The sequence below is a fragment of the Primulina tabacum genome, chromosome 6, assembly GCF_025594145.1.
Source record: "Primulina tabacum isolate GXHZ01 chromosome 6, ASM2559414v2, whole genome shotgun sequence".
NCBI classification, from domain to species: domain Eukaryota; kingdom Viridiplantae; phylum Streptophyta; class Magnoliopsida; order Lamiales; family Gesneriaceae; genus Primulina; species Primulina tabacum.
In genome coordinates, this window is record NC_134555.1 from 5,845,220 (window position 1) to 5,869,864 (window position 24,645).

Consider the following 24,645-nt stretch of genomic DNA (forward strand, 5'->3'; position numbering starts at 1 on the left):
TAAAACGGATATCTTATTTGGGTCATCAATAAAAAAATATTATTTTTTTATGCTAAGAATATTATTTTTATTGTGAATATGAGTAGGATTGACTCGTATCACAGATAAAGATTCGTGAGGCCGTCTCACAAGAGACCTACTCTTTAATTAATCAAAAAATTTTAATTTATAATCAAAATCAAAATACATATTAACTAAAAATAATTATATATTCACGACAAAAGATTGTTCAATTTTTCAGCAATTACTAATTTGACTATCTATTTTAAGGCATTCCGCAAGTTGCTGACCACCACAATCGGAAATCCGGTTCCAAGTTGTCAAGTTGATTTCCTCTGCGGAATCGTTTGGAGATGGCGCTGAAGTTTCTAAACAAGAAGGGATGGCACACGGGCAGTCTGCGCAACATCGAGAATGTGTGGAAGGCCGAGCAGAAGCACGAAGCCGAGCAGAAGAAGCTCGAGGAACTCCGCAAGCAGATACACGAGGAACGAGAGCGATCAGAGTTTCGCCAGCTCCAAGAACAAGCTGGCCTTATACCGTAATTTCTCACTATTCTATTGTATTATGGTCTGATAGAGAGTTAGGGCTTATGGGTTCTTTCTTAATTTATTTGAAATGATTATTGCAGCAAGCAAGAGCGTTTGGACTTTCTGTATGAATCGGGATTAGCTGTTGGGAAGGGGACTTCCGGTTTCAAGGCTCTTGAATCTTTGCCCAAGAATGATCCCGAAAACGCTGCCCCTTCCTCTTCTGTTGCCAATTCGGTTACTGCTACCGCTCAGGTTGTCAAAGGCTTTTCTTCTTTTATATTTTTATTGTTATGGGAAATTGGCCTGGTGTTTGAAGTATTAATGTATGCATTGCATGGTTGTCATATCGAATAGCAATCGGCAGTTCCAGGGGCTTTGTTTGACGAGAAACCACAATCAGCAAATGATACTTGGAGGAAACTGCATTCAGATCCTTTGCTTTTGATCCGTCGGAGAGAGCAGGAAGCACTTGCTCGTGTCAAGAATAACCCAGTTCAAATGGCCATGATTCACAAATCTGTAAGTCCATTGGATGAAAACATTTATTTGGTATGGTTTTTGGTCCACCTCATTTTGCTAATCTCTCTGGTGCTACTCATGATTTGGTGCATAGAAACAATTTTAGGACAACATAAAAGACTGTTTGATGCCTCACTATAGCATCTTTTGGTTGTGTTTCAAATATGGACCTTTGTTTTCAACTTGTTGTTTTTGTATGGAATAAGTACTCAATTATTTTACAGAAGGCGCAATGGTGGATGAAAGAGCAAATTTATGCAACTTCATTAATATGTTTGTGCCACACTTCATATAAAGAATTCAAGGCTATTTTTCCGAAGATTTAATTAAAACTGTTTTGGGTTGTCCTCCTTTTCACTCTGATGAGAACAAAGTGATCTAGTATAATATAAATTGGCCTTAATCTGCATTTCAATCTAATATATACTTCGATATCTCCATTAGGTTTACTTTAGAAATGCATGCTAGATCAGAATGATCAATTATCTCAAAATCAAGCCATTAGAAATTGCTATGCCACGTTAGTGTGATGTTTTTTAGTTATTGTATTAGGTTGGGTATTTGGGGCTTATGGCGAAGGGTCAATGGTTGGTTTTAAAGTGCCACTAGTGGCGATGTTTTAGGAGAAATATGCCTTTTTTTCCCATTTCAAGTTTGATAGGATCCATGGGGAGGAACATTATTCTCTTCTGTTAATGTTTTCATAAGCCCATCTCCTTGTGTTCAAAAGACATGACTGGAAAATGAGTCGACAATCTGGTGCTTGGCCAAAGACTTGTATCGAATTTTCAAACTTTCTGGAATGCAGTATAAACATAGGATTCTTGCCACATTCAATCATCGCGTAGATCCAGAGTCATCTACCAGACTATTCGATGCAACTGCCCCAACCAATCTGATGTGATATCCGACATATCACCTTGTATTATTGATTGTTATTATCTATTACGCAAAAGATCTCTAGAAAGTATTTTACTCTATATTTGTCAAATGATTGTTATATACACCCTATTGAGGGTGTTTAAGTGATGTGCACTAGATCTTTGTCAAATTGTCACTAGTTCAATTGTCAAATTACAGGTAGAAGCGAAAAAGAAGGACAATGAGGAGGAAAAACATAGAAAGAAACGTCGTGAGAAGCAGTCTAAACATCGGAAACGCTCATCATCGAAAAGTGATTCTGATTCAGAAGATACTGAGTTCACTGTGAAAAAACAATCAGAGTTTTATCAAAAATGCAAAAAATATGAAGAATCTTCCCATGAAGAAGCTCAGAATTCTGATGAAGAATCAAGCGAAAGGGGTAATAGAAGAAAGAGATATTATGACAAGCAGTACAAAGAAGGGCAATCTGGTGGCCATCAGGACACCAAATACAATAGTGGACGAAAAGGGTGGAAGGATCATTATGAATTTCAACATCAAGAATATTCTTCAGAACAACGACAGGTCAAATCTCTTCATGACAACCAAAATGGCCACCTTGATCCCAAACATGAGAAAAGTGATGATGCACGGAAAATAAAGAAGAGTCGTCATGATTTTGAACTCAAAGAACGTTTTTCAGACAGGCATTCTGAGTCTCGTCATGACAAGCAAGAACATATTTCAGAAAGGCATTCTGAATCTCATTATGACACGCAAATCCGGCTCAAATCTTCTCAAAAGCCACCAAGACCTGATTCAAACAATAGGCTTCAAAATTCTGTTAAACTTACAGCAGAAGATAGGGCTGCTAGACTGCGGGAGATGCAAATGGATGCTGAAGTGCACGAAGTGCAAAGATGGAAAAGGCTTGACAAGGCTGCAGAAAGTGATGCTCAGGAAGCTCTTCGAGATCAAGCATATGCTGGGAGAAACTTCCTGGATACTGCTCAAAAAAGTATATACGGTGCTGAGAAGGGAGGAAGCTCGACCATTGAGGAGAGTGTTCGGCGTCGAACTCATTATTCACAGGGAAGGTCAGATACTGATAAGAATGCGTTCCGGCGGTAATGACAAACCATTATTTGTTGAAGACATCCAGAATGTTTCCCTGCCCCTTTAATATAGCAAGATGAGACTGCCCGGTGTAATCTGATATCTGTACCAATCTTGCCTGTTCCATTTGCATTTACAGGAAAGAATTTGATGTTAATTGTCTCACTGCAGTAGAACGGTTAGCTGCCTACTATTGCGATCCGCAGTGTAAAGCAATAAGTCACTTCAGCCACAAATCCTAAGCTCCACTTAGATTCTTTTATATCATGTTCTACATAGTACTGTATATGCTTTAATTTTTCTGTGTTAATATCAGCTGAGATTCTCAATAAATGGTACATGTTTGGAGCAGAATTGACCGCCCCAATGGTCTAACAGAACAATTCTATGCGGCCAATGAGTCTTGGGTGTATGATCATTTGCCAAATTGTAATAATTTTCAAATCAAATACAGCTGTATTGACAGAAGCATGATGAAAAGTTCAATGGGTTTTTTCCGCTAAATCTAATGTGAAATATAAAATACACATTTCTCCGATGTGAAAATTAAATAGACATTCTAAACATTAATATTTTATAAAAATTGCACAAACACCATCTACATCATTTGAAATATGGTGAACTAAAGTATTTTGATGATCGTCCCAGCATCCCACAAGTTGGAGAACACGACTTTAGGTGTTTAAATGCTAGGAGATATGATATTTTACTCATTTCTTCACCACATATACCAGAAAATTGAGATAGCTAGGGTTCATCATTTTCCCCCAAACTTCTTCCATAAATCTCTTCCAAACCCTTATCAAAATCAATTGAAGCCAAATCAGAATTGTGCAGCCGAAGCGTGGTGGGCCCATAACCTATTAATTACATTTATATGTGAAAAATAGAGATCTGGTTCTATAACTCAGGGGATTCTCTAAGAACAGTGTTAATTGATCAAAATGATCAGTTGCAAAATTATTAAAAAGAAAATTCAATTTTCGAAAAGTCATATTTCAGATAAGTTAGATTAGTCTGAACGTTATCTATAATAATCGGACGCTGCAAGCTCGAGCTGGATGACACATATACAACAACCGATAGCGTCCGCTTAGCATAAATAACGTCCAAACTAGTTTAGCCAGTCTGATATATGATTTTGTTGGAACTTTTCAAGTTCGCAATCTTGATTTTGATGTTAACAAAACTTGTTATTGTGTTTCTAACATATTTACTCAAGTGTGAAGTTGCAAACACAAGAAGCAAGCTGAAACTGAATTTTGCACAAACTGAATTTATGGCGAGCTTTGGTATTTTGATGATATCTCTCAACTGCATTATCCAAATGACAATCCGCCAATTGAAATGATTAGAAAACTCAATTTGGAACAAATCGTATCTCACGTCAGTTGGGCAAAATCGGATGTTATCATGGTCTAACTGATCGCTCAATTACCGAACTGATCACACGAAAACAGCAATCAGTTGAGTTTGAGCAGCTGCGGTATTTTGGTCATATCTCTCAGCTCGGTTATCGAAATGAAGCGATTCAGTATGCGTTGGAAAGATAAGACGATGATCTACAAATCATCTTCAGAAGTCAAAGTCTCAATCAAATCTTAAGATGCTGATAAATGACGATTAAGTTACTGGTTCTGCACAAACTGAAATCAGCTAGGCTGATTTCAGCACACCAGCTGAAACTGAACCAACTGAACCAACTGCTGACCAGCTGACCAACCAACTGAACTGAACCAGCTGGTGACCAACTGAAACTGAACCAGACCAGCTGAAGACCAGTTGAACCAGACCAGCTGAACTGAACCAGCTGAAACTAAACCAGACCAGCTTAGGGATGACAATGGGACGGGGCGGGGGCGGGTTTGCCATTCCCATCCCCGTCCCCTAATTATATCCCCGCTCCCATCCCCGGATCTACCTAATCGGGGAATCCCCATCCCCGAACCCGCGGGGATAAAATCCCCGTCCCCGAACCCGTTTGAAATACCCGAATATATTATTGTATTTATATATATATATATATATAAGTATTATATTTTTTTTATATAATATATATAAATATATATTACTATATATATTACTGTATTTATATATATATATATATACAACTGTATATGTATATATATATATGTTATCGGGGCGGGTTTGGGAGGGTTTGGTATGGGGATAGAATTCCCAAACCCGTCCCAATATATTTCGGGGATTTTTAAAAATCCCCGAACCCGAAACCAAACCCATTAACATATCCCCGAACCCGTCTCATTTCGGGTTTTCCCCGCGGAGCCCCGAAACCGCGGGGAAAATTGCCATCCCTAGACCAGCTGAAGACCAGTTGAACCAGTCCAACTGAACCAGTTGAACTGAACCAGACCAACTGAACCAGTTGAACTGATTGACCAGTTGAGTTGACCAGTTTACCAGAGTTGACCAGTCGAGAAAATGTCCAGCAAGACGAATTTGACCGTTGCAATTCCAGAAACAGTACAGAAACTTTCCAACGGTCATATTCCTATGTCTAACATATATATCAGTGTTGGAGCCTATAAATACAACATATTGAAGATCAAACAACAGCTTTTGAAGTGGATTCAAAGCATGGGCAGTTAGCATGACGATATCAGCTAGTTGAGAGCACAAGCCCTTGTGTGAGGATACATTTGAGATATACACTGTAATTGATAAATTCCTCACACACAATCACTCACACATATACAAGAGAGTTGAACTTCAAAGATTAGTTGAGTGAGTCTTGCACAAAGACAATAAACTTGTGTATGTAGTCTTGCATATGAGACATTAAACAATATGCTGATTGTGAGGTGCTGCCTACAATCTTGAGTGCTAGGAGTTCTAGTTGGGTGCTGTCCTTCCGGAATGGGTTTGTACAAGTAGTTGTATAAATCAAAGTCTTCTAGTGGATTCTTCCCAAGGGGAAGAAGGGGTGACGTAGGAGTGTTTGAAATCTCCGAACATCCATAAACAAATTCGTGTCTATTTGTTTATTGCATTTGCTTATCATTTTCACTGTTTTTAAAGATGCATTGTTGAAGCATTTTATGTGTTCTTCAAATATCAAAATATAGTATACCAAGTGTTTGATAAAATGCTTCAACTGAATATTTTTTACTCATTCAATTTGCATATATTTTAAATGGTTTACAAAATATTTATTCGGTTTCTACGAAGGATTATTTCGAGTATTTTCCGCTTGGTTTGAACACCAAACTCGATTTAATTCATCGGTGTTCAATATTTCAAGAACCGAGCTATTTTAGCTCAACGATTATCCCCTAATCGATCCTAACAGACTTGCAACAAATTGAGTTTTCTTTTAAAAGTTTATGATGTTTATTTAATTTTTATAGGAGATAAGTGTTTGTTTTCGATAGTTCAGAGGCTTGGTGCAATAACTCCCAAGTTCAATTCAAAGTGCTTTTTTTTTCCTTTTTTTTTTTTTTTTTTTTGAGGAAATCAAAGAGTTTTTTTAAAAAAATTGTTTTGGGGTGAAGTTTCTTATTTCACCTATCATCATATTTCTTATAAAGCTAAAGCGAGAATCTTAAAAAAAATCTCCACAATTGGATTAATTAACTCAGTGAGCTTGATTGCATTTTAATGAATTGACGAATATATAAACGAAAGCAATTTATCAAGTCAAATTGTAACCTAGAAAGATAATTCTCTTTACATAGCTCATTTCAATTAACAATGATTTCTACACTAGCATGAGTTTTGGAGGCAACTAACATAAAAGTTTTTCATTTTGTCGGTTGGGAGCCCCGACAAGAACACTTTACAAATATATGAAAAATATGTAATATCATAATAATTGATGGGAATGACAAGAGGTCCATATAATTGTATGGAAATTTCGTAAAATTAACAAAAATTCAAACTTTGGAAAAGTGGTTAATCCACACATTTGGCTGGGATCTCGAGATTAGGATCTCAATCTTTCTTTGATTGAATGTCATACGCACATCTGTCTAATATATATGACAGAAAAAATAAAAGTAAATCCATGGCTACACATAATCTGATATCCAAACATTCATCCACTCAGAAGTTAAGGTTCAAACATCTCCTAAATTTTATTCCTCTAAACCTCTTGTCATCTAAGTACCAATTAACGCTTACCTGACCTAACCAGCAATGTATTAATAACAAGTTACACATACAAGGTGACAAATAGGTAGTAGCCTTGGAAGCAGGCAAATGCACCATATGAACAACACTTGGGCAATTGCAGAAGGATCAAGGCTGCCTCTCATAAAGAAAAATGCAAATGGCTGCTAGTAAGCGGGTTCAAACTAGACCCCAATATCGAATGGGTAAGTTCCATTTCAGGTTTAGAGAATGCTCCATCATCATTGACCCGTAGCTTCTTTCCGGGCCTCTCATTAGGGCCTTTAACTTGAGAAGTCGACTGGAAATCAGAATCTGGGGTTTGTGGTTCGTGACGAGAGAATGATTCATCAAAAGAGAGGCTCTTATCTGTGGTATGTCTTTTGGCAGGTTTGTCAGGAAAAGGTGGCTCGGGTGTTGAAGCAGGAGTAGCTGGGTCAGTTTTAGTATCTGATTCTGGAAAATTGTCCTCTGTTCCAGGCCCCTCTGGAACAACTCCATTGATGCGCTGTTGTTCTTCAATTATCTTCTTTAAGTACTTTCCTTGGGCTTCAATCCTCAACTGTAGCTGTCTCTGCACCTGTAAGATTCAAACGTATCATAATCTCATCAAATTATTTTGACAACCTAATATGCAAAACAATCTTCCAAATTATTCATAAATTATCATATCCTCCTAATTGAAAATTAATATACACTGTTCATCAGATATATGTCGGCCCATATTTTTATCAAGAGGTTGAAAATGGAAAGGTGAATTTAACTTAAATTAACCCCGTCATTTCAGGAGGTCAGAGACAGATCACTTTAAAAAAGGCTCTCATTAATTTTCATAACTAACGCAAATTTGGTGACAAGATATGCGTATGGTAGGTATACAACAATTGGGTTGGGAAACCATTACAAGTCAGATGTCAGTGTAAATTGATGCATCTATAATCCAGAAGAAAATAAGTTCCAACATTTTGAATCTCTAGAGGATAAATTCTCCACAGGTCACAGTAGTTAAATATCAAAACAGCTCCAGAATAAGTTTCAAAATAAATACATAGAATCTGATAAATGTTTAAAAACGAATCTTGGTAAGCAACAAAGGTAAGTAATCAAATGGTTTCCCAAACTGGCCTTGTATTCCATAAAAATTTCTAGGGGTTTAAAAGAACAGGAATGAGAAAATTTACCTCTAATTGCTCATGCAATCGCTTTTGAACCTCCATCTGCAGCTTGAGTGCTTCATTTATTTGCACACCACTACATGCAACATGTAAAAAATCTTCTTTCATGGAATGATTATATAAACAAGGAGAGAGGCCATTAGAAGCAACAGTTTCCACATGAGTAAGAAGAACAGAAAGTGAATATCTCTAAATAATTCGCATGATTAGGCACAAGATAACATAAAAGGTCACCCGCGTCTTTTGGTGACCCATAGGAGAAATTGAAAAAAATAAGAAAGAATATTCAACTTACGATGAACCATCCAAGGTGGAAAGCATATCTTCAGATTCTTTTTTATCTGGCTTTGTCCCTATCACAAAATGTACAAGTAACCAAATGCAAGATAAACATACAACCAAACAACTAAATAATCAGTAAAAATTGCAATACAATGACTTACCATCCAAAGATGAATCTGGAAGATACTTGGCCAGCCGGTATTTCTGTTTGCAACAATAAAATTAGTGAAAGCTCCCAAGCTGACAAAATACGCAGATAAACCGACTTCTGAAAATAATTGATGACATGAATACCTGCAAGTGGCTTTTTACATGGTAAATTGTCAGCCCTTGAACTCCCATAATTCGGAGTACACCTTTTGGAGTAGCTCCTGAAATTAAAGTGAAGATATCAGAAAACTCCTTAATCTTTTGTAGCTCTCTTTTGGGCAGCTGGAGGAGGGGCCAAAAATCTGAACTTTTTAAGTGTGAAGAAGACAATAACTTACTATCAGGACCACCAAGTTGTGCTACAGCATCAACAAATCGATCGTGGAGCTCATGTGTCCAACGAAGCCGCTGTTTTGATGCCAGATTCGCATTGTTACCTCCACTGGTAGGTTCCATAGCACTTGTGCAACAGTCTAGCAACTGACTTCAAACTTCTGGATTGCTGTGAGCTAAGCTAAGGCTTGAACCACCTTTGGGTTGATGATCGTCAAATTAATCTATGCAGGAAACAAAACAAAAGTATTGACACGATGGGAAAAATTCTAAGCAACCCAAAGCAGGCAGCATCCAAACACATGATAAGTATCTGTTGGGTGTGATAACCTTAACGCATTCTAGTAAACCACTTACTTCTTCCTTTTCCTTTCATGTGAGGTTGATACAAGGGGGGGGGGGGAGACACGATGGCATAACAATGAGGACAGGTTTTCATCAAGAGAATAGAAGATGGTGATATTGGAAAGCATTTGGCACATTTAGCCCATTGAGTAAAATTTATTATTCGATTTCCATAGAAATGAAAATATCATGCAATTATTCCGTAAAGACGTAAAACATTAACTTAGATATTTGTTACACCGAGAAGGCAACAATTAATAAATGAAATGGCAGGTGTTGGAAAACCCTGATAGGCAGGATGGATTACAAAAGGGATACAAAACTTAAGTGAGATAAAGGTGAAGTAAAAATCCCAGCGGATTGCTCTAACCAACAAAAATAAACACAAAGCTACAGTCGTCCCTATAAGGAGGAAACATTTGAGGGAAATTGCTCTCCAGTCTCTAATAATCCTAACGACAAGACATAGCACATATGACCAAATCAAAGTCATCTGAATTATTTCAAGCAATACTGTGGCATTTAGACCAAGGGTAAAAAATATGAAATAAGAACCCATATCTTTAGGAACGATGCAGTGGACGTGTAGAAATAGTGGAGGAAAGTTCTTCCAGTCTTCAAGATAGCAAAATATTTCGAAAACACATGGAAACTTTTAAATTAAAAATCCCCAGGAGAAATCATGCCAGGTAGCAATTACCAAATAAGTTCCCCTAAATGAAGCATTCAATTAAGCACCGTTAAATCCATAATTAGGCTATGGCCACCTCTCACTCCAGAAATGAAGTATAATTCAGCGGGAATTTGAGAAATCAATATTCTCATATCAAAAGCTCAACAAAATCACGAAATTGACAGAACTCCAAAACCGAGAAAGCATGCAATTCCAGGAAAGTGGGGTAAAATTCAAATGATGATGAAATGAACAGGGTAACTGAAAAAGCAAAAAATGAATCCATACCCAGATCCATTAATTCCAAGGCCGATCCTTGAAATCTTCGATATGCTATCACGAACCAAAAAATTCAACTCAACACGGTTAAAATCGAACTAACAATTCAATTCGGTAAAACACCCAAATATCCAGAAGTAAAGACGATGAAGATAAACTCGCGATCGGTGCGGTGATTCAACCTTGTTCGGATGATAATAATCGATTTGTAAAATAAAGCTTTACTGAGCCAAGAGGGGAGTGGTTAAAAGCTCTGAAAATTCATTTGGGTGATAATAAAGAGATGAGTGTACGATCAATTTCAATCATTTTTATTTATTTAAAAAATTAGATGGATGAGATAACACTCGTTTGGTGGAAAAAACTATTGTATTTAAATATATTTTATTAAATCGTTCTCAAATTACTCAGAGCTCAATTCATTAAAAAAATCGTTTGAGATCGTTCGTTCAGCTAATCGAGCTCTTGAAAATGTTATCGAACCAAGTTTGAGCTTAAGGATATTCGGCTCGTAAACTCGAGAGCCTGTTCGCGAGATCGACTCGTTTATAGTTGAGCTTTGAGTATATAATAATAACTTGCATTTCCTTACATCGAAATTTGAGTGTAAGAGTAGTTATTGAAAAACTATAAAATGAAAAGCGTATTCCCTTAAATTCTCATATTTCAGTTGATCTTTTGGCTAAAAAATGCTCGACGAGCTCGAAAACGAACTTGAAAATGACATTGTTTAACGAGCTCGAAAAACGAGCATGTTTAACAAGTCGAGATCAAGTTTGACTCATTAACACATGATAGATCGAACTATTCGCGAGTTTAATATTTTTAAAACGAGTCGAGCTCGAGTCTCATGATAAAAGCTCTAATCAATCTCGATCTGAACTCGAGTCTATATACACATTAAAAGAACCGAGATTGAACCTGATACATGTGTTAAAAAACGAAGAAAAATCTGATTCTTTGCACGATTTGAGCATTCAAAATAGTGTTTTAGTTGATTTTTCGAATCAAATTTGGCATATGTTTTTGGGGGTTTTTTTGGGATTTTGTAACGATCACGGGCCATTATGCTGAATCAACATGATCTCGGCTGATATCCATGCACCACTACTGATCATAGGTCGTCAGGATGGTCTAGCATTAGCCCTAGCCCATGCAGCCCAAATATAAGTTGTGATCCATTCCTCAAAAACTTAGTTTTAACTCCTAGAAATAATATGTTTTTCATTTTAATTATCTGAACTTAAAAATCCAAACATTAAATTACATATACCCAATTTAAGACACTTGTTACCTATAATGCATATATTTGTACATATTTTCTATATATATCTTATTCTTCAAAAGAAAGTGTTAATATCTCATATCGAAAAAATATATTTTTATATACTTAATTGGATTAACTTGATACATAAAATTTGTTCATTTATTCTATAATATAAATTATTTGCCCCTATAATTATCGTTTTAGTTTTTCTTGTCTTAGATATGACATAAATAATATACCAAATTAAAATTTATTGATAATTAAAATTCATAAATTTATGCCACTGTTTCAAATTATGTAAATATTTAAGACTCCAAAAACTATAATCATTCGAGCGGTGAAAAAATGTGGTTTACTCGACCCTATCCCTGCTGGCAATGCCCGCAAGAATCGATCCAACGGCTCGGATTTTTACGAATCAATTTTTTTTTTTTTTTACAGGATAGAGGGAAGTGATCCGGACCGTTCGGTGAAACAATCCAAAAAATATGCCATGCAGTCTGACGACCAGACAATAATTTAACCAGTCAATTATTACCACTGTCATTTTCTGGATATCACGTTGCAAGGTTAGAAGAGTAAATTCGCATGGTGATGTTTTCGATTTTCATAACAAGTGGGTTCCTCCGGGCAGCTCTACTAGTTCATGAAAGGGTTGCCCGCTGCCCTCAAAATGCCAAAACGGCCGAGCAAAATGACAACAAACAAAGACATCGAACCGGCGATGGAATCTATCAGCTTCCCGTTCCAAGGTTGCTTTATATTATATTATGTTGTGTTTGGATCGATGGATTTCAAAATATATTTTGGTCGTTTAGATAAGTAAGACCATAAATTTTAAATTCACTCGTTACATTTCTATACAGTATTCTGTGTTAATTATAATGAATTTCAACTTGAGTCGATGATATCGTCATTTGAAATTCATTATACTCTGTCTTACTAATATGTAAATAAGTATTGTGTTGATTTAAGATTTGATATATTATTTCACTGTAAAAAAATAAAAAATCAAAAATTCTTAAATTTTAAATCCATCCCTCAAACACAATCTTAGTATCGATATACGTATTATGTGTTTGTAAGATTTTAAAAAATATATATTTTAGTTCGAACACTTTTTTTAAATTAATTTGAATTATGACAAAAACTTGTGTGAGACGGTCTCACGAGTCGTATTTTGTTAGACATATATCTTATTTGGGTCATCCATGAAAAATATTACTTTTTATTGTGAATATCGGTAGGGTTGACCCGTCTCACATATAAAGATTTATGAGACCGTCTCACAAGAAACCTACTCTTAAATTATAATATAAATTAGGGTTCATTCGAAATTGATTAGAGGTAACTAGCGTGACGGCGTATAAGTTGTGTGCTTGTATTTTTGAAAAAAAATTTCTTCAAATTTTATAATTAAGTTATGAAATAAGGGGCATTGATAACTTTTATGTTATAAAATAAGGGGCACTATTAATAATTAACAGTTGATAGGAACCATTTGTTATTACGATAATTGATCAGACCAATGTACCAAATTTGTCTTATTAACATAGTAAGAGGCAAAAGAGATATATGCAGAAATATTCTGTTTATATGACATTGGATACGAAAGGAAAAAAATATAAAATTTATATATTATGCACAGAGTTTCCAGAATCGGACCGATCAATTTAACTAATCGGGAACCCGTTACGGGTGAGTCCGGTCCAGACAACTCTCCGAAACCATATGACCTGTCAAAATCAATGAAGAATCAGTTGAACCAGAATTAAACCGTGAACTGGTTGGACTGGTTAACTTTTTTTTTTGTTATTAGTTATATATATGATTATTTAAATTTGAACTTTGTTAAAAATATTATTTTAGTAGTAATTATTTGATTTTTAAAATATTAGTAATATTAAAATAATATTTTTAACAAATTCAGTTTTAATACTCACACCCGTCGTGAATGTGAAAACATTAATTATTCATGGAATATCATAAAGGGTAAATCGGGAAAAAAATACTCAAGCCCAAACTCAACTTTATTTTAAACCCTTGCACACCAAAATTTTGTTCCACTCTCTAAAAACATTTAAAAGGAAAAAATACCCTTACATGTGATATATCAAATAATTGATTTTCCTGGGCCGAAAATGGTATGAGAGTCGAGGATAAAATTATTTCAAACATACAAATTTATTATTATAAAGTAATTAAATATTAGAGGAGGAGAATTTTCTCTATTAACATGAATCTGAACACAGGTTCGCGATTAATTATTTACATGATTTATTCAAGAACTCTGAAATATTTGCAACAGGAAGATCTAACCAAAGTTAGATATCAAGAATGAACTTATCAGAGTCCTAAGGTAAACTTATGATTCAAAATAACAGATTCCTAGAAATAGTATCGGATTCCTCTAAACTCTCTGGAGATTTTAGAGAAATTCAAAAGACAGTACAAAACTATGACACTATGTTGTATTATGTACCACAAAAGGTGGAGAAGATCCTTGAAAATCAGGAAGAAATTCTTGGAATATTAAAGAAGATTCAAAAAAGAATTCAAAATCTAGAACAAAACTCAAGTTGTAGTAAAAGAACTTCAAAAGGAAGGTTACCATAATCCTTTGGTACTGAACCCTTATTACAACAACGAGGGAAGACCAAAGTAATGTCAAAACCTTTAACTGAAGAAGAAAAAATGATCATTTTGAATTGTCGATACAGAAATGATAAAATCCAATTTATTTGGATCAAATACGGGTTTTATTATACTGATTAAATCTGTCTCAGAAAAAAAATTAATTTGATGACAACTTTAAAAAGAATTGGTCTTGAGGATCTCCAAGACCTTGCGGAATCATTTGCAAACCTCAAGGTCGTAGATCTGAAGATGAACACAACTGGAGGTGAATTGTAACGACCCATTACAGGTCCAGTGGACCGCCCATACGGCCCACTGCCCCGATCGACCCAAGGCTATCCCGATCTTGGGTTCTGCTCTATGGGCCTTGGCCCATCTATGGAACTCTTCCCTCACGGGCTTTCCATAGGCGTCGTACGGGTTACTCACAGAACTCTTCAGCCCATGCACTGAAGCTTGTGCCTTCCCAGGATCGAACCTAAGACCACATGGATATATAGGTACTTAGCAAACCTAAGACCACATGGATATATAGGTACTTAGCACAATCCTGGTACCAATTGAGCTAGTCCTTTTATTGTAACGACCCATTACAGGCCCAGTGGACCGCCCATACGGCCCACTGCCCCGATCGACCCAAGGCTATCTCGATCTTGGGCTCTGCTCTATGGGCCTTGGCCCATCTATGGAACTCTTCCCTCACGGGCTTTCCATAGGCGTCGTACGGGTTACTCATAAGATACTCCAGCCCATGCACTGGAGTTTTTGCCTTCCCCAGGATTAGAACCCAAGACCTCCTGGACTTATATAGATCTTGGCAGCAATCCTGGTACCAGTTGAGCTAGTAGCCCAACTGATACCAAGTCTCTTTGAACTATGTACTTATGCCAGGAGGTCATGGGTTCGAGACTTGGGGAGGCATCACTCCACCAATCTGGTGTGGAGAGTGCTATGAGTAATGGCGCATGTGGAAAGCCCGTGAGGGAAAAGGCCCCAGAGGGAACCCAAGATGGGACAAGGCCCCCGAGGGAGCCCAAGATCGGGATAGCCCATGGTCATTACAATAAAAGGCGCCTTTTATTGTAACGACCCATTACAGGCCCAGTGGACCGCCCATACGGCCCACTGCCCCGATCGACCCAAGGCTATCCCGATCTTGGGCTCTGCTCTATGGGCCTTGGCCCATCTATGGAACTCTTCCCTCACGGGCTTTCCATAGGCGTCGTACGGGTTACTCATACCAGGATTGTGCTAAGTACCTATATATCCATGTGGTCTTAGGTTCGATCCTGGGAAGGCACAAGCTTCAGTGCATGGGCTGAAGAGTTCTATGAGTAACCCGTACGACGCCTATGGAAAGCCTGTGAGGGAAGAGTTCCATAGATGGGCCAAGGCCCATAGAGCAGAGCCCAAGATCGGGATAGCCTTGGGTCGATCGGGGCAGTGGGCCGTATGGGCGGTCCACTGGGCCTGTAATGGGTCGTTTCAATTGGTACCAGGATTGTGCTAAGTACCTATATATCCATGTGGTCTTAGGTTCGATCCTGGGAAGGCACAAGCTTCAGTTCATGGGCTGAAGAGTTCTATGAGTAACCTGTACGATGCCTATGGAAAGCCCGTGAGGGAAAAGGCCCCTTTGAGGGAGCCCAAGATCGGGATAGCCTTGGGTCGATCGGGGCAGTGGGCCGTATGGGCGGTCCACTAGGGCCTGTAATGGGTCGTTACATGAATAACCCTTCATAACCTGATCATCTTCCCAGAAAACACAACGGGAAAGTGTAGGATCTCAGAATGTAAATATGAGAGAATCCCAACCCGATTTCCATATAGATAGAGAATCACATTCAGCGGGAATAAGGACAAGGAGAAGTCAAATTCCCTTGCACCCAACACCCTTCGGGAAAACTGTTTTAGAACTGATACATATTTATGGGGTTATGATTAATTTTGATGTACAAAATTTTAAAAATAGAGAATATCTGGTAGATGACTGGACATCCGCTATGAGAATCGCAGCATGCACGTTCGATCTCAATAGAGAATTATTCATTAAACTTCTGGAAATGAGTCTTATGGGATCAGTTAAAATTTCTTGAGACATGACTTCGGTAGAAACCAAAGAATCAGTCCTAGCTGGAGAATCTCTTAGCGAGATAGCCGGAAGAATGACTACCCTTTTTAAAGTATAATTTATAGGGGTAGACTATTTTACAGTCAAGATATAGAGAAGAAAAAGAAATATACTCAAGCTATGTATAGTCTTAAATTACATGATATGTTTAGTGGATGAATATATTATGTTGTTCACTAAATATAGACGAAATTCAGAGGTCGAAGAAGATATAGCAATGCAACTTTTCTTCGCCAAGATGCCAAGTCCCTGGAGAGAAATGCTAATAAGCGAATATATCCCTGGCAATCCAGATACTCTGTCACGAAGATCGTCTTTCCTCAAAAGAAAAATGGCATAATGGTGTCATTTGGCAGCATTACAAAAAAATTACAAACGTTTTAGGGGTAATAAAAAACGTACTCTTTTATGTTGTAAAGAAAATGATCTTCCAACAATCATTAGAAGTAAACCGTAGAAACATAAGAGGAAAAATTTTAGGACTCATCCTTATGCTAAAAATGGAAGGAGTTTTTGAAAACCAAGAACAGTTTGGTCCAAGACAAAATGCTCAATCTTATAAATATGAGCAAAGAAGTGGACCATCAAGAAGTAGGATATCATCTCAAGCATTAAGTACATCTCGAAGCACATGAAAAACATCTACAAAGAAAACTTTCAGAAGAGCTCACACTCGAGCTAATGAAAGTTTTAAAGATTCTAATTGCTGGACATGTAGAGCAAGAGGTCATATCTCAACCAACTGTCCAGAAAATGAAAAGAGAGGAATATCATTTTTCGATCCAACCTCGGATATTGAAGAAGCAGTTTATTATAAGGATTTTATTCAGGTATACCGGTTTGGGGATATTGCCTCAGATGAAAGTATATATGAAGAAGAAGAAGTCTTAAGTCAGGAAGGATATGATACATCAGAATCAGAATCTAACCGAAAACGAGATGTTTCGACACGAAACACATGATGATTTTTCTGGTTTATTTAGTCAGACAACAATATCCCATAACATGGTCCAAAGGATCATGAGAGAAAATCATAGTCTTCAGAGATATCAGGTATTCTCTGCCTGACAGGTAGAAAAATTCTTAGGAAGTATTGACCTAAGAAATAGAAAACATCATCTAATTTATAAAGTTTTCAATATGGAATTGGAATTCTGATATAACTCACAGGAAATAAAATGGAGATACAATTAATTTCTTCTGAAGAAATTAAGGAATAATTACAAAAACTTAATATAGAAGTAGCACAAACCATGTCATGGATCAATATTGGAGCAATCCAGATCATGATAAAAGTTACTTTTAAAGAAGGAATAGATTCACCGATTGATATCGCTATATGCGATAAACGAATGAGTAACCTTCAAGATTCGGTACTTGGAACAATCTTAGAAAATCTACGTGTAGGAAAAATTGTAGGAGTAACCTATACCAGAATTGCTTACAATCAGGTAGGTCGAAATTTCAGTCGAGCTTTGACGTTGTATCAGAACATAAAAAAAAGGCTGATGAAAGAGGGTAATAAACCATATTCTATTACATATCAAATTTGATATGCTCTATCTAATACATATCATTCAGAATTGTTTATTAGAAATGAGTTTATTGAAATACCTTAGATATTTGGAAAAGTGGCTCGGCCAATTTATCCACAAAGAGTCGAGTTTCTTTTAATACAGAAAACATATATCCAATACAAGACAAACTGATTCTACAGAGGAATCAAAGTCTTATATTGGAATCAAGAAGACTATTTTTTCAAGGAAATATGATTACAAGCTACATGTGGGAAAAAAACACATATTCAAGAAACCCAACAGACACTAAAAAGCTTTTCGACAATAGGAAAGTTTAGATGTCCAGAAAGATGGAAGGAAGTAGAAATAGTTTTTGATATTACGAAACAAATGAATTAATTTTCTTGTAATACCATATATTATTTAGAACAACCTATGATATGAACTTATCAAGGATTAATCAATATCGGAGAATTGGAAGTTCATATCAAATGAATTCCTGGAAAAGAATCAGATCGATTGGTTCTTGGGCTAGAGTTTCTTGAGGAACATAAACCTTGGAAACGTCTAGAGTATGGAATGAAATTTATGACTGAGGATAAAATGTGAAAAATTCAATGACCACGAGCTCATTCTTGATATAAATTCTAGTAGGAATGTTGTACGAACAATATAAGGTAGAATATTTTACTGCTTATATTGATTTAGGAGCTGGAATATGTACATCAAAAAGTGGAGTTTTTTCAAATAGTTTGGAGGAAGATCTACCTAAAATTGCTTGAAGAAATTTCTCTAAAAGGATTCAAATATTATGTAAAAGGATTAAAATGACAGAAATCATAATTGGATGTGCTGGACAAACACCTTGGTATAATATAAAAACACCATCAATCTATTTTCATGATACATGAGTTGACATTTTGTTTGGAAATAGTTTCTTACAAATGTTTAAGTCATATACGCAAAAAAATGAAACTAAACGATTAGTGTTCACAATACTTTGTGATCACAAAATCATAGTCCAGAGACTAAGAGAGGCATTTTACAGAAAATTGTCAATTCCGTTTCGCAGCAAGCGTGGTGATGAAGGAAAGCTTCTGAACCCAAAAATGAAGGATTTTAGACAGTTGGGAGAAACAATGCTCTAATTAAGAGCAGATAAGCAACTACAACCAGAAGAAATAAAATTCCTCAAGATAGCTCTACATCAGAATGAGGTAGGATTTGAATCAAGGATATCATTGGAAGATTCCAAGAAAAGGATCAAAGAAAATTACAATGAAGATCATTTGACATGGTGGGATAAAAATCAATTCAAAGACTGCCTTAAAATTAAGAAGGGAAAAGAGTATGAATTTGTTCGATGCAAGCCTATCCCAATAAATATAATAGATCAAAAGGATATGCAGATTATAATTAAGAAACATCTTGACATTGGTTTAATCAAAGCAGTAATTTCATCATATAGCATCACATGATTTCTAGTAAGAAATCACGGTGAAATAAAAAGAAATAAACTCAGATTAGTTATTAATTACCAAGAAATTAATAAAATTCTACAGTTTGATGGTTATACTTAGTAGAGAACATATGATTAGTTGCATACAGCATACGCAATGTGAAGATATTCTCGAAATTTGATTGTAAGTATGGTTTTTATCAGATTCAGATGCAGGAAGAAAACAAAAAATTCACAGCTTTCTCCACACCACAAGGTTACTATATCTGGGAGGTATTACCAATGAGATTGGCTAATTCACCTCAGATATTTCAAATGAAAATGAATAATCTATTTAAAGATTATTTTAAGTTTATGTTTGTCTATATTGACGATGTTTTAATAGCATCTAAAAATATGGAAGAACATATCAAGCATTTAGAGATTTTCTCTAAAGTTTGTAAACAAGGACTGGTCTTATATGAAAAGAAAGCAGTCATTGCCATAAAAAAGATTGAGTTCATCGGAATAGAAATCGATGAGTCTGGAATAATTCTGCAGGATCATATAATAGAAAAAAAATTTCCAAACCAACTGAAATAAATGAAACTTCAAAGTTTTCTAGGAGTTGTTAATTTTGTTGGGATGTTTATTAAAAACCTAGCAATACATAGGAAAGTGTTCAGTCCATTGCTGAAAAAAGATGCAAAATTTAAATGAACGGAATAACACACACAGGGACTTAGTCAACTAAAGAAAATTTATAAAAATCTTCCGAAATGGCTATTCCTCAGGATGATGATGATCTGGTATTATATACAGATGCCAGTGATCAATGGTTGACGGCAGTTTTAACCAAGCTCACATCTGAAAGAGAACAACCATGAAGATATTGCAGTGGACTCTTCTCAGAGGCAGAGGCCATAAGATGACACATCAACGAAAATGAATTTTATGCAGTAAAAATAGCTTTTGAAAAATGACCATTATTCTTACTTGCAAAGAAATTCACTTTAAAAGTTGATAACACACATGTGAAAGCTTTTTTGAGGAATAGAATAGAATCTAAACCAGAGAAAGCAAGATTATTAAAATGGCAAGCTATATGTCAAAATTATATTTTTGATATTGTAATTAAATCTCATGAAAATATTCTTGTAGATTTTTTAACAAGAGATGGACATCGGTGATATCGATGTCATCATAAAAATGCAGAGGCATTTGAGGTAACACCTTCAAATACGTCAAAATGAGTTTAACGAGCTGACCTTAAACACAGAAGTTACGGGATGTCTACAACAAGCCGATAAGAGAATTGTCTTTGATCGAATTACATGATGTTTACAGGCTTATACTCATTTATGGTCTGTAATGCAAAGACCTATCTTCCAAGACATTGAGAGTTTTCGAGTACATGATTCTATACCTGGAGCATGGGATTCAAATACCCCTAGCACAAACGTTAAGTCGGGATCATCTCCAGATGAGTCGGCTGAAAGAAAAATTGAGACTCTAAATCCTTATCTCGAGTCTTCAAGTCAACCCTTCACTTCCGGGATTGAAAAAGGAAAAATCAACCTTTGATCTAATACTGACAATGGTAAATCTAAGGTTGATACTAATGAAGCTACAATTTCTCCATTACAGGTGTATCAACAAAACTGAGAGAAATTAAAAACAAGAGTCGGTATTAACCCAGCTACAATCAGAGTTGATGTTTCAGAAAAATATCCTAGGGTATGGATGAAACCAAATTCATATCCAAATGAGGTCAAAGCATGGTATGAATTCGGGGCTCTTGTCTCAGTTTATACCACATCACCAAGCTTCCCAGAAATTTCTGGACTACCTAAATAAATTCAGGAAGCCGTGCATGAGACATGGGCAAATCAGAGGAGACATTCTAGAGCTATACTTCTTCAGTTCAGCACTAGAACCAGTAAGGAAAGCCTCTCACGAAGCTTTTAATGTTATCAAGTTAAGGAGGCCGGATGCTAATGTCCAAAAATTCATTAAGGATCCTCCAACAGATGAAACACCCCTTGTTGTTTCAATAACTGAAGATGAAATTTTCACCAGAAGAGCATGGAGTATATGGGTCTGTCTAATTGAGATGAACAAAGTCAAGTTTTCGTTTAAATTTTATCACAATTCGGTAAACGGATCATTCTTATTAAATACTATGACAGGAAAAAACCACAAGTTTTGCAGAGAATTTATTTGAAAAGAAAAGAAATCTTTTTGTGGAACAGCAAGCTGCCAAAAGTTTAAGATTCCTCGGCAAAAATACGTGGACATGTGACTATCATCATTTTTCCTTGGGGATAATTAAAGTTAAAATATTCCCCGACAAGAGTTATTGTGCATGTGATAAATCAACTAAATAACCAAGAAAACTTGAACCCAAACGCAACTATAAATAAAGAGTAAATGAGAACAAGAAAATCACACAAGATTTCAAACGAAATTTGGAACCAAAGAAAATGTATGCTACATATCTTAAGGTTTCCAAAAAACGGAATAAAGTAGTAAGAAAGCAGCTGATAGTTTTCAGATATTACTACAAAATGTTAAAAGAAGCAGAGAACGAGATATCAGCTGATATGATACAAACACATATCTACTGGTTATACCAGGAGATAAAACCAGAAAACAAGCCATCTCTAGATTAATAATCTAGAAAAAGACAACTCAAGAAAAGTGGAAGGACCATTCAACCACCTACTCAACCCACTCAAGAGACAATGCCAAATACAGCTGGAAAGGCATTCAAGAAAAGTGGAAGGACCATTCAACCACCTACTCAACCCACTCAAGAGACAATGCCAAATACAGCTGGAAAGGCATTCAAGAAAATACAAGTCTTGAAGTTCGGAATTCATATCCGCAAAAGACTTCTATAAATACCAAGACAGAAGGAAGATGAAGACATCATTCAACCTCTTCATTTTCTTTCAAAATATTGTGATATTTTCTATCTAGTTTATGTGTGTTTTAATTTCAGCTACTTAAGAAAGTTTCTTCTCCTCTACAGGAGGTTACTATGTAATAATAATTTGTATGTTTGAAGAAAAGAACCAAGGCTTTTGCCCATCTCATGTATAGTTTCAAATTGAACTACTTTACTATATACCCTAAGGTAGGAAACAAAACAGGGCTGTGTTAAGTGTTGTTGAAGGAATCTGCATCAAGAACCATCTGTTGCGACTGCGTGGTTAGGATGTGAGGAGCAGTCTGTAAAACCCGGTTGATATAATCCTACGACATTCCAATCAAAGAGGTAAATAATTCAATTTATTATACGGATGCATGATGTGTCATAAAAAAACGATCATTTAAACATGGTATATAAGCTGAAAACATTACGTAACTGTATATCTTTAGGCTATACGTCTTTAAGAACATGCTCGATAGGTAAAACAATACAACGTACCATATTTGGAGGAGTAAGGCTATTCTTGGAAAATTAAAAAAATGAGGGAGTTAAAACAAAGATTTGAAAGGACGAGAAGTAAAAAAAATTTGAAAAGGAATACGAGGATTTTTTAACAAGTTACCCTATCATAAATGAGCGAAATTGTTTCAATGTAGTCATATTCGGGGTATATTTCTTTATGTTTGTATTTTTATTTTATTTTAAATAATTTATCGTCAATTTCTACGTAAGTGAGAACATTGTAGAAACCAAAATTCGAAATCGAATATAATATTTTATTTCATGTCCGTACTCGGAATCTAGATACGACTCTTTGCTCTAAGATAGAAGTTACCATTAATTTACCATATTATTAATTTTCGAACTATAAGTTAAAATTTCAAGAACAGTTTAATTTTTAATAATCTTTAACTATTTTATAAAGTGTGTATATCTTTTAAAAACTAATTGAGTATGTCTTTTGTGAGACGGTCTCACGAATCTTTATCTGTGAGACGAGTGAACCCTACAGATATTCACAATAAAAAGTAATACTTTTTCATGGACGATCTAAATAAGAGATATGTCTCACAAAATACGATCCGTGAGACCGTCTCACACAAATTTTTGTCAAACTAATTAATGTCACTATGCTTTTTTCTAACGTTTTCCATTCATTTCCCTTATGTTTAATGAATTTAACATTTCCTCTATGTTATAATTATTGAATTTAAAAAAGAGTCCAGTGTCAAATGCAAACATTATATCCTACAACAAATATATTCGGACCGTAACTACACACGGTTTATGTAATATATTGATAGAATTAAATACCAAGATATACTATGTTGTATTTGATTTTTATTCTAATTACTTAATAGAGTGGAAGAATAGATTGGTAAAGTCATGAAGATAAATAATATTATCTCCTTGCTCGTAACACTTAATAGGATCGTTGAATTAATTAAATTTTGATGATTTAACAAAAAAACTGATGATTTAATGTGAACATTTAAAACAACCCAACAGGACTGAATTCACAAGAGAGAACATAGTATTCATTAGTAATTGTTTTCTCAAGCCAAACTGAACATTCAAACAACCGAACTCAAACGTTACTGATTATTGAAGTCAGCTAGTTATCAAAAGACACTGATTCACAAGGTCTAGTGATTGCTCCATCAGATTGAATCAGTCAGGCATTTTGACGGACATTCTCTGAAATTTTTCCAGAACTTTCTTTTTGAGGATCATATCCTAGCTGACAGAATCAGATGAATGTCGTTTGTACCATAACAACTAATTGATATGTTAAAGTGCCGAATTTCATGCGCACTATGAGAGTGCACATTTTGTTAGAAAGGACGATGATATGACACAATAATTATTATATTTGGAACGACTATCCAATTCAAAAGATCGATTGTTGGATCTTTCCCTATGACTAGATCACTTGCGTGGATATTCAGACTGTACATTCTGTACATTCAGATACTAACTAATCAAGCATACTTTAAAGTACACACTAAGTGTCCATATCAGATCTTGGGCTAAACGTATTTTGTTCAAACCAATAATAATTATATTTCAATGTTGCTAACCTAATCGAATTATTTTGAAAGTTTAATGAGATTTTTTTATCCACCTCTATAATAAATATCCCGAGAATGATTTGGTACATTTAAATTTTATAATAATTTGTAAATTTGCGCTAAAGTGTTAACTAATTAAAGCAATTGAAAGATTAATAAAAAATATTATAAAAACCTATTTTAGTAAATTTGTAACCTATCTATATATATATTTTTATATATTATCAACTTCCAAAATACTTTAAAATTTA

At 35.5% G+C, this 24,645-nt stretch overlaps 2 protein-coding genes across 7 annotated transcripts; one reads left to right on the forward strand and one right to left on the reverse strand.

The window, feature by feature from the left end:
* Positions 1–242: 242 nt before the first annotated feature.
* On the forward strand, positions 243–3,527 carry LOC142548978 (uncharacterized). Of its 3 annotated transcripts, XR_012821033.1 has the most exons (5): positions 244–541; positions 632–785; positions 888–1,052; positions 2,133–3,237; positions 3,382–3,527. XR_012821033.1 is itself a non-coding variant. In XM_075657670.1 (4 exons), exons 1-4 carry the CDS (start codon positions 354–356, stop codon positions 3,045–3,047), a joined length of 1,419 nt encoding a protein of 472 aa, XP_075513785.1. In that variant the 5' UTR covers positions 243–353; the 3' UTR covers positions 3,048–3,318. The 3 variants fall into 3 exon arrangements, 2 of the variants coding, with proteins under 2 accessions (XP_075513785.1, XP_075513784.1); XM_075657670.1 differs by lacking the exon at positions 3,382–3,527 and having other exon boundaries at positions 243–541; positions 888–1,056; positions 2,140–3,318; XM_075657669.1 differs by lacking the exon at positions 3,382–3,527 and having other exon boundaries at positions 2,133–3,318.
* Positions 3,528–7,043: 3,516 nt separating this feature from the next.
* On the reverse strand, positions 7,044–10,674 carry LOC142548981 (myb family transcription factor PHL7-like). 4 transcript variants are annotated; one of them, XM_075657675.1, is made up of 8 exons: positions 10,580–10,658; positions 10,407–10,451; positions 9,106–9,297; positions 8,912–8,988; positions 8,779–8,821; positions 8,631–8,688; positions 8,342–8,411; positions 7,044–7,740 (listed from the first exon to the last, which is right to left on the reverse strand). In XM_075657675.1, exons 3-8 carry the CDS (start codon positions 9,221–9,223, stop codon positions 7,303–7,305), a joined length of 804 nt encoding a protein of 267 aa, XP_075513790.1. In that variant the 5' UTR covers positions 9,224–9,297; positions 10,407–10,451; positions 10,580–10,658; the 3' UTR covers positions 7,044–7,302. The 4 variants fall into 4 exon arrangements, with proteins under 4 accessions (XP_075513790.1, XP_075513789.1, XP_075513788.1 ...); XM_075657674.1 differs by having other exon boundaries at positions 9,106–9,324; positions 10,580–10,655; XM_075657673.1 differs by having other exon boundaries at positions 10,407–10,674.
* Positions 10,675–24,645: the final 13,971 nt, after the last annotated feature.

Bases quoted from the DNA above. Each gene is read 5' to 3' on its own strand.
- LOC142548981 (XM_075657673.1), bottom strand. From the start codon at position 9,223: ATGGAACCTACCAGTGGAGGTAACAATGCGAATCTGGCATCAAAACAG. The intron at 8,689-8,778 runs GTAAGTCATTGT...ATTTTGTGATAG, and splicing joins TCCAGATTCATCTTTGGATG to GGACAAAGCCAGATAAAAAA. The intron at 8,412-8,630 runs GTAAGTTGAATA...TGTTGCATGTAG, and splicing joins TCCACCTTGGATGGTTCATC to TGGTGTGCAAATAAATGAAG.
- LOC142548978 (XM_075657669.1), top strand. From the start codon at position 354: ATGGCGCTGAAGTTTCTAAACAAGAAGGGATGGCACACGGGCAGTCTG. The intron at 542-631 runs GTAATTTCTCAC...TGATTATTGCAG, and splicing joins GAACAAGCTGGCCTTATACC to CAAGCAAGAGCGTTTGGACT. The intron at 786-887 runs GTTGTCAAAGGC...CATATCGAATAG, and splicing joins CGGTTACTGCTACCGCTCAG to CAATCGGCAGTTCCAGGGGC.